General features: G+C 56.2%; 2 protein-coding genes across 2 annotated transcripts; both read left to right on the forward strand.

Annotated features, from left to right (window-relative positions):
- Positions 1-716: 716 nt before the first annotated feature.
- Positions 717-1,505, forward strand: GGTG_00085 (hypothetical protein). The gene has a single exon (XM_009217825.1). It carries the CDS (start codon positions 1,185-1,187, stop codon positions 1,464-1,466), a length of 282 nt encoding a protein of 93 aa, XP_009216089.1. The 5' UTR covers positions 717-1,184; the 3' UTR covers positions 1,467-1,505.
- Positions 1,506-7,287: 5,782 nt separating this feature from the next.
- GGTG_00086 (hypothetical protein) lies at positions 7,288-7,807 on the forward strand (the record flags this gene model as incomplete). The annotated part of the gene is made up of 3 exons (XM_009217826.1): positions 7,288-7,400; positions 7,491-7,640; positions 7,804-7,807. The coding sequence occupies 3 exons, from the start codon at positions 7,288-7,290 to the stop codon at positions 7,805-7,807; spliced, it is 267 nt and encodes an 88-aa protein (XP_009216090.1).
- Positions 7,808-9,852: the final 2,045 nt, after the last annotated feature.

Raw genomic sequence — 9,852 nt, forward strand, 5'->3', positions numbered from 1 at the left:
TGACGAGAATGGGCGTCGGAAAAAGCAAAGAAAAGGAATATCAGGGGGAATGACACTTGCTTCTTCTTTTTTTCCTTTCCTTTTTCTTGGTGTGAATCCCCAAAACTCAGCATGTGGCTGATACGCATTTTCTTCTTCTTTGCTTTCGCTCAATTTTCTTTTCCGATTAGGAGACACTCCAAATGACCCCCCCTCCTTGGCAGCACAACACCTTGGCAGGCTAGGATTATTTCCAGCTGGCAGGCCGCCCTGGCCATTTTGCTCGCCAAACCCCCCGCGGGAGGCAAAAGCAGATAAGGGATGGGATGAACACGTCCGAGGGAAGAGAAAGGTTCAATCAAAACAGACACGAAATGACATTCCAGGAACAGAACCATGCATCCCTTTGGGGGAGCACCACCCACCCCCCTCCCTTCCGATCCTCGTTGCACCTCGGCGGTGCCAAGATCGATCTGGTCTGAGGAGGATCTGGTACAATTAGTCCATCTTGCTTATCCTCCCTCTCCCCCGCGGGTTGGTTCCAATAGAGAAAGCCCGACAACCTGGTTTATCCCGGGGATCACAGGGAGAGGTGGGCACGCGGATCACTGCGCTTGGATTAATCTGAGCACTTTGCAGCCACGGGCATGCAAGCGACCCCTGTGGCATATTTTTTTTGTCGGTTGTCCGCTTCTCCCTTCCTTTCATCAGCCGTATCCCTATTCTATCTTGTCCATCGGTCCCGTCGGTCCCATTCTTGATTCTCTTGCTTTCTTTTTTTTCTTGTGTTTTGTCTTTGAGGCTGTCGGGCAGGTACAAATGACATGCACAGATTAGCGAGTGGGGAAGCGCAGATCTCGAGAGCACTGGAGAGAGAACTGTAATAAACTCGCGGGAGTGCGGGATGCGGCCGAAGTCCAAAAAGCCACAATCGGTTTCCGTTGACACACGCTGAGTCGGAGCCGTCGCCAACGACAAGTCGACGCACGTTACATTTCGGGCCAAGGCAGCCAGCACGAACACAACCCCGAGGACGTCACACGCCCAATTCTCCAACAAACAGAAAACCAACACCGGGGCATCTCCGGTCGCTTGTCCGGAGGCCCTCTCCGAGCCCTCGAGTCAGTTGATGTTGCTACGGCGTCTTTGCCGGTTGTCAATTGTGTGAGTGTGAGTGGCAAAAGGGAACGGGGGTGAGCCCCAGGATGATTGTTTACCCAGCGAACCTCTACAGGTCCCAGGGATCACAAACCTTAGTACTGTGGATCCTGGTGGTACATCAGTTTGGCTTGGTTTTCCAAGGAAAAAAATGTATCTTGCTCCACCGCATTAGTGTTTGTGATCCCTGGAACAAAGACGCCATGGCGCTTGCGCACCACGCGATCATCGTGATGGGGCAACGCATTGAGCCTCCTGCTTTTTTTCTTTCACTCTTCCCCACAAACGAGAGCCGAACCCCAGATCCTCCAAGGCCCTCGCTTGGTTAGGTTTCACAGTCGAGCAGGGACGTGAGCTCGACGACGACGACGGCGACGACGATCGTCTGTCGACACCTGTCTCCATCACCACCAAGTCCCGTCGGGATAGTTCCTCCCCCTCCACCAAACCCCCCTCTTTGGATCTGGCATTACCATGGCAGATGGCCCCTGGATGTGCCCACCGCCGACGAAGATTCTTCGGGACGCGACGATGCGGTGGTACCTGCTTTGGCCTAGGGTTGATTTCCTGGATATGCTTTAGGTAATCGAGGCTATAAATTCATGTCGAGTGTTAAAAATAAAGAAAAAAACAGGAACCATTTTATCGACGGCCATGAATATACACTAGCCAAAGTCACATGGTCCCGCTTCAACCCACCGGCGAGGCAAGGGTCGTCGTGGGGACCGAGTGACGATGGATTCTCCTCCTGTGCCTTGGATCCTCTCAGGTTGGCATTGAGTGAAAATGCATTGCCGCCCTCATGATAGGGGCGGTTCGGTTCTGCTGACAGGTTCCGCTGGCCCGTGACGTGTATTACATAAATGTCCCCGCCGCTCGGTTAAAACGCCCCCTTCTGGTCCGGCAGCGAGCAAGCAAGCAGGCGGGGGGGTTCTTTCTTTGGGTTGTTAGAATGCAGGCAGAGGTGTAAGCCTTCAGCCTGGTTGGCGGTCCCGTGTTCCTAGCACTGCCGCACGGCAGATCGTGGCGGGGGGTGCTAGGCACATATGCAGACAGGGCAACCTGCTTGTTTTTTTTTTCATCTCGCATGTATATCCACATATCTGGATGTGTGTATGCATCGGCACGTATCAGCCACACATAATCCATGTACGTATATATGTATGTATATATGTATATATGTGCACGTAAGCAACGCGCCTGTTTATTGTGGCCGCTGTCGCATCACGATAAGAGGGATGGGCGAGGACATGTGCCCTCTCCTCCCGGAGCCGAAGGACGAAAGCCGGCCGAGCCCGCGTGCCCGTCGTCCTTCTGTCCCACCCGCTGCCTGGAAGCCTGGATGACTGACCTGGCTGACTGATGGCAGGAATGGCGATCCGCCTCGGCGACCGACAGCGGTTTTCAGCCCTGTCGCGTCCCAAAATAAACCATCACCACGCCCATCACCCCATCCAGCTAGCAATCGCTGCAACATAGAACCTGATTTCTGGTTAGACTTTGCTCGCTGGCCCCCATTCCTGGATGGGGCGCGTACATGATGTACTGTACGTGCAGCTGCACCTGACGTGTGCATCCTACAGGCAGATGCAACGTTCTGCCGCAGCCCCAAGCAGTAATTTGCTCCTTTGTTTTTTTTCCCCCGCTAGGCGGTTATAGGGTTTTTGTTTGTTTATATTATACATGTGCATGTGGGGTGTGCAAGGCGAGAGCGGGTCAAGGGTAGTGCTGCTGCTGCTGCTGCTGCTGCTGCTATCCCGTCGGCTTGGGGCGGCGGGGTATTAGTCCTCGTGGCCTTTGGTGTGTCCTCGTGCCCATGATACTGAATTTTGCTATGCGGTCCTTGGGCTTGCCAGCTTTCTCGTGAGCCGACCAAAAAAGACCAAAAAAAAAAGACGTCAATATCGGATATCGTGACCGTCAAGTCGAGATGGTAGGCTCTGGGTCTCCCAAAAGCCCCTCTTATGGTTATGATCGATGTGCTGGCAAAGCCTTGGAGGTGGTGTGCTCGCTGAGACAGTGACAACTGGCATCGACCTTTACCCCCAGGACCCCTAATTTTCTTATCTCGTGGGGACTGAACGGTGGGCACAAAATGTTTCAGTGTCAGTTGACCTGCTGCGTTTTTTTTTTCTCTCACTCTTTCGTCCCGCTCACGGTCTCACGGCGCCTTGCAGTGTTCAGTGGTACGCTTTATTATTTTTTTATTTCATTTCGATTCCTTGTTTGTTCCTGTTAGCGCCCTCATCCGCAATCCCCGAATAGGTCAGCAGGATGGCCTCGGGTGCCCAACCCACGTCGCACGAGGGGAACGAGTGCCAGGTGGCGGTGAGCCCAGGCTGCTCCAAAAGGGGTCGTGATTGTTGTTGGTGATGGCTTTGTGGTGGCTCTGAGGGGTGCAACTTTTCGTCCCGCGCCGCGGCGCTTGAATCCAAAACGTTCCCCTTTCCCCTCCTTTCCCCCCCCCTTCGTCAGCCTGGCCGCGGCTTCCTTTCGCGCGCTGGGCCACGCGCATTGCCTCTGCCGCTTCTCATGGGGCCCTGAAGAGATTGCGCGGGAGAGGCTGGGAGGGGTGCGGCACCGAGGAGGGGGGTCGTCCCGCCGCGGATTGAGGTCATGCGGGCAAAAAGCCCATGGCCCGCCGACCGCACGCCACTCCCTCGAAAAGAAGGCCCAGACATAGGCCAAGCAGGAAAACGTGCGAGGTTCCCAGATGTACCTACCTTCCCCTCTCCAATGGAGCCGCTGACCCCGGTCCGCGCGATCTGTTTGCCTGGTGGGCAGGTGCCAGGAATCAGGGGGGATCTCGACGATGGATGGAGCCTCGCGGTCGGATCGTGGTGGCTTTCCCCCCTCAATCGGGGCGAGGAAAAAAAAGGCTCAAGTGACGGTGCGGGCAGGGCCAAAGCGCGCGGCATGGCACCGTCAATTGGGGGCAAAAAAAAGTCGCACGAGTCAAGCTCAGCCTGCTTGCAGCGAACCACTTCCCCAGAACGGAAACGCCCTCGCCCTCTGGTCGGGCTGGCCAATTGGGATTGGATGACGTCGGAGATGTTGAGTCCTGTGCGACGGTAAATGCACAGTACCGTACGGACTGTACACCGTACTGTACCTTGGGGGAAAGAATGGAGATCGCCAATGTCTGACGTAGGTGGTAGATGTCCATTTGCAAGTCTGGGTCAAGACAGAAATGATTGATGTGCCGTGTGCTGACCAGCGGGGCAAAGCGACTACAGTGCATTGTTGATTGTTGCATCAAATCAACACAGACGGGCGGACTCGAGAGGTGGCTGATCGCCGTTGTCTGGTCGCGGGGAAGGCGCTGGAGATTGGACAGGAAGGCCCTCCAACCGATCCCGTCAGCAAAACAGCAATATATTTGGCGCGTTACACACGGCCGGCATCAGTTCTCACCTGACCTTGGGGGAAAAAAAAGGCTGCCTTTTTCTGCGCCCAGAGGCGGACCATCTCGGTGCACATGTCGCTAACTAACCCCCGGGACCTCGCTTCCTTCTGTCGTTCTCACTCGCATCCCCCGCGGCGGATTGCAATTTGGTGGTAGACCGCCTGCGGAAAGAAGTCCAGGTACGCCCCGCCCCCCCTTGTGGTGGACATGGAAATCCTTCCGTCTGGCCTTCCCTCCTTTTTGAGTGTGGGGCGTCAGCGCGGACGGGCCGATTCCCGCCTCGGTGCTAGCATGGGGGAGGAGGAGGATGAGGATGAGGAGGAGGAGTCGATGCGATGGCGACATGTGTCCTTCTGCCCCCCTTCCCGTCTGTCTGCCTTTCTGCCAATCCATATCCATCCTGGCGGGACAGAGCAGCCGCAGCCCGGCAGGCGGCAGGCAGGGAGAGGGGACAAGTCTCTACCACTGACCGCGCGCCGACTGCAACGCCTGGGGTGGGCGGCACTCAAATGTCGCTAGGCTATCGCCGATCGGCGGGCTTTGCGGAGTAGTAGAAGGAAGCAGCGGCCGGCGGAGCGCGCACTGGCTTGACGGGAACGGCCGGGGCCGCCGTTGGTCGGGCAGGAAGGAAAAAGGGCGACGGGGCCGAGGGAGGAGTCTCGTTGGAGGGCAAAATGGCATTGGTTGATTTGATTGTTCCAAGCCAAAGGCACATGGGTACATGCTGCAGCTTATCGTTCCATGTGCTCAATCATTTGCCCATAATATTCCCTATCCTGCACCATATCTGGGCCTCCCCTCCCCCTAGGAGACGTGGGGGTTCCATTTGCTGACCTCCCTCCCTCTTCTGCTGCTGGCTCTCCCCCCGCGTGTGTGTGTGTGTGTGTGTGTGATGTGATATGGGAAAGGGGGCGGCCGTCACCGATGCCAATGCGCGCGTGCGACGGATTCCTTTGTCACGACAAAGATCTACATGGGGGGAGTTTTGGGAGCCACCTGGCATGATGCGGTGACGGTGAGAAGTGGAAGCGACATGTAAGCAGCGTAATCGAAAAGGCCACCACCGCCCTTCCTTGTACGGCCCCACGGGGCTGGCGTGGCATATTAACGGCGTCAGCTTTGGAAGAGAGATTAAAGATACAAGGGGGTTGATGTGAATGATGAGGAAAATGCGACAAGACGCTGACCTGGACTTGATATTCCCGCCAATGCCAGGATGATGGCGACCAGCGGGCGAGTGTTTTGCTCGCGTCAGCACGCTTGTCCGGGAGGGTGCAGCCAAGGCGATGCCGGGAGCGGCCTTGATATGGCCTGTGCACTACGAAACAGAGGGGGTGGATGCATAGGAAGGAATAAAAATGTGAAAACTTCCGTCAAGGTTTTTTTTTTCTGTCTTTTTTTTTTCTGTCCTTTTTTTTTCTCTGTCATTTCGCAAAGACATATACACCCAAGGGTGGCCATCGGACACGATGAGTAAAATACGAGGCCGAGTGTAACCCATAGCCCGTGTGGGAAAAGGACCAAGCGGAGAACAAAAAAAAAGTCACGATACCTCGATTCCTACGAGAGGTACATGGCAAATATACCCTTCCCTATGCCGAGCCGGCTCTCACACAAAAACCCTGCTCCGGCGAATGGAGAGGCAGCAAACACTGCCGTGCGCGTAAACCTACCTCCCCCAGCCGCGGAAGCGGGCGTCATGTCAGTGGCTGTCTCGGTCCAAACTCCAGGTCGAGACATGCTTCCGAGAAGCAATAAGGCGAGGGCGAGAAGGATCCCCCCTTTTTTTTTGTTCGGGGCGACTGTACAACGGGAAAGAGTCACGGGAAGACGGCGAATGAGATAGCTCTTCCATGTTTTGGTTCCCTTGTGTCCTCGGTGGCCAACTAACGGCCGTTGGCGCTTTCGGCCCAGCTGCGGATACAAGACACCCGTGCGACCGAGTCCCGGAGGGGGCGATTCTGTTGTAACAGAAGTATGTCCTTAAAAAAATACTCTGAATCATCACCTCTTGTCATACAGGACCGTGTCCGGGCAGCCAATGCCATAAGTCTGGAAACGACCTGGAGGGTTCTCTCAGAGGAGAGAGAGAGAGAGAGAGAGAGAGAGTGGGTGGCGCCGTGTCTTTGTCAGCCCCCGCCCCTTGAAGCAGCCGCGTGGCGACAGGGGAATACCTGTTCCTTGAGAGCCTGTTCCTTGAGTTGAGGGATCAACGGCGCGGGCAAGAAGAGACGAAGTGAGATGGCGGTTTCCGTCCAGACAGACCGGTCTCAAGTCGAGCCACCCGCACGAGACAAATATCGAAAAGCGGCAGCCTGCGCGTGACCTGGCTCGCAGGCTGCTGTCATCCCATCCACCAAGACGTATTTAGAAAGAGATCTGTTAAGGCCAGGGGGCACAGTTCTTATCAACCAATAAGTGACATGAGTAAGTAATAAGCAGAAACTTGCCCATGGGGAAGAGTGATCTGGGGGAAACGGGGAGATTCTGCTGCCTGGGCATGTCTGGTGATAATGGTCTGACATTAGGGGGCCGGAACGATATCTCATCGCCGCCGGACCAAAGCTCCCCAAAAACACACGCGCGCCGGGCGGTTGGGCCCGCCCGGATGCCCCTGGCGGAATGTCTCGCCCGCCGGGGTTTGGAATCTCGTTCAGGGGGAAGGCAGACCGGCGAGCGGTCCGTTTTGAAAAAAAAAACAAAAAAACAAGGAGATTGGCCGTCACCACCACCACTACCGTCACATGGGTCTCGGATGGAACAGCGGCCCGGGCGCAACACGGCAGGGACATAGTCCGAGCCGGCCGCTACGCTCCGCGTGCCATCCGCTACACCTCGGAGCCTACGTGGCTTCCGTGTGTGTGTGTGTGTGTGTGTGTGTGTGTGTGCCTAGTTAGGTTGCGGTTCCCTATCTGGGAGCTTACTGTCTCAATAATCGAGGCTTCAGGGGGAGCTCCATCTGGCAATGCGTGGTTGTGGCCCTTGTGACCAATCTCTGCCCCTTGGAAGGCGCACCCCTTGAGACAGATCTTGGCTTGGAAAGGGAGGATGGACTCGAGACCGGCGAGGCGAGAGGCTGGGGGACGTTGAGGATGGTGTGCGTGGTTTGACTAAGCACAGGGCGATGGGTGCTGGGCCACGAGACCACCATCCAAGTGAGGGGAAAGGAAGTTGCTGGCGGGTCTGAAGCAGATGACAGACGACGGCAATGGCGGCCAGGAGCCAGCTAATGCTCCGGTCCGTTCCTTTTTCTCCTTTAGATGACAGCGCTGTAGCGCCGCCGAGCAGAGGACGCTTGTGCTGACGGGCAGATGCACCATAATAATCATGGGCATCACGCTAGTTCCTCCTGGCTGCAAATTACAGCGACGGCAGGCCCCTTGGCGTGTGATGGATGAAGGGTGCTTCGGGAGCAACCACCACCACCACCCCCACATGGCGTCAGCAACTCCATGGATGCGACGCATATCTGCTCCTGGGGCGGCGAGTAGGTGGGTGAGATGGCAGTCACTTGAGCCCCTATAGTGTCCAGAAAGGCAGATTTTTTGTCATGTAGGAGGTGTTGACACGTCGGCCGCGGAATGTGCCGTTAATGGAATGACGCTAGGGAAGCAGGTATGGGGATAGGTGGAGATGGAGTGGGTGTTGGCTCAAAGAAATGAGATGAATGGGAATTGGACAAAATGAAACAAATCGCTAAAACAAAAAGAAAGATGGTAAAAATACAAAAATCCCTAATCTGGCTCACAGTCGCCCTATCTCGATTGAGTGTCTCGAAGCAGCTCGCTTCTGAGCCATTTAGGGAGCGGCGGCAGGGCCCAAATCGGAAAGATAGCTCGAGAAAGAGCTACGTTGCGTTTTTTTGCGGAAAGGAGTGGTGTCTCTTGTATACACCTCTTGTGTACACCTCCTCCCTTTCCATTCTCGCTTCGTCGTGGAGGACGACGTTGTAGTGAAGGAGGTCCGAGGCAGGGGGTGGCATCGAGCCTAGACCTTTTTGCCGTACCTGAAATGCCTCCCAACGCCTGATGTCTCTCATGTGAGTGAGTGTCCTCCTCCGCTTCTCCCCTCCCCTTCTCCCCTCCCTTGGCTGGCATCGAACCAAAACTGCAACCAATCTGGGCCGCCAGCCCATAACCCCATCGAGCCCACCGCAGCAGGCAGAAGAGGAGCGACGGCCCCATTCTAGCCCTCTCTCCCTCTCGATCCGCCCCAATACCGCGCGCGCGCGCGCGCACATGCCTGCCTCGCCTGCAGCAGGACGGGGAACACGCGCGCGCTCGCGGCATTGGTGCGTCTATGTGCGCACACTCTAGGCGCATGCCGCCGCCGCGCGCACAGCCTCCTCTGACCGCCTCGCCCGCTGCAGGGCCGGCTGGGATGGGGGGAGGGGTGGTGGGGACCACGAGGGGACCTCCTACCTCGTCTGGCAGTGAGTGCCGTTGGTGTAGCGCCTGCAGCCCCTCGAGAACAATTCCCCCGTGCTCCGCTTAGCACAGGCTAAATGGGCGGGTAAAAAGAAAAGGAAAAAAAAAGAAAAAAAAAGGGACACCCCCCAGCCCTGCTGCAAGCGACGAGATCCTGCCCTGCGCGTCGACCCGAATCACACGCCTCACATCTCACATGGGACGAAGAGCTGGCTCATTTACGAGCTTACATACACCACCCCCTTGCCATGTGCTGCCTGCCCGCCTTTGGGGGTTTGTTGCTGAGTTTTTCCGTTATGATAATACTATTACTATTCCCTCAAGATAAAAGAGAGAGAAAAAAAAGAAGAAAAAAAGAGGCTGTTGCATTCGCGCACGCACCTGTCTGGGGTATCGAGATCTCTCCACAGCGGCCCAGATGATGTGTGGCTTCCCCAGGTTTGCGCTATGATCAGCAGGGGGTCCTCTGCCCAACCGTTCAACCCGCCCGCATTGAACATCCCAACCGTTGTTGGCGTCGATCCCCGATCGGAACAACCTGCTGCACTGGGGGTCGTCGATGGCTGCGGTTTTCCGACCGTGAATTTGCAAAAGCGGAGGCAACCCAAACCAAACCAAATGACAGGCGATGAGGAATTCGCTTCCTTGATGGACGCGCCGCACCCAAGGGTCAGGCGTCCAGATTCACCCTCCAGCACACACACACAAACACACACGCAAACACACACACACACCTTCTTTGGTGGCCGTAAGATGGCAAATCCGCAAAAATAGGTGGTGTGGCAGCCGCATGGGGGAGGATGGGGACGGCAGGGAATGCACCGTCGGTGTACAGGGGGGTTATTCGTGGGGTGGTGTCCTCCTGCTCGCTTGGAAGGGGGG

This window comes from Gaeumannomyces tritici, assembly GCF_000145635.1.
Source record: "Gaeumannomyces tritici R3-111a-1 unplaced genomic scaffold supercont2.1, whole genome shotgun sequence".
In the NCBI taxonomy this organism is placed as follows: Eukaryota; Fungi; Ascomycota; class Sordariomycetes; order Magnaporthales; family Magnaporthaceae; genus Gaeumannomyces; species Gaeumannomyces tritici.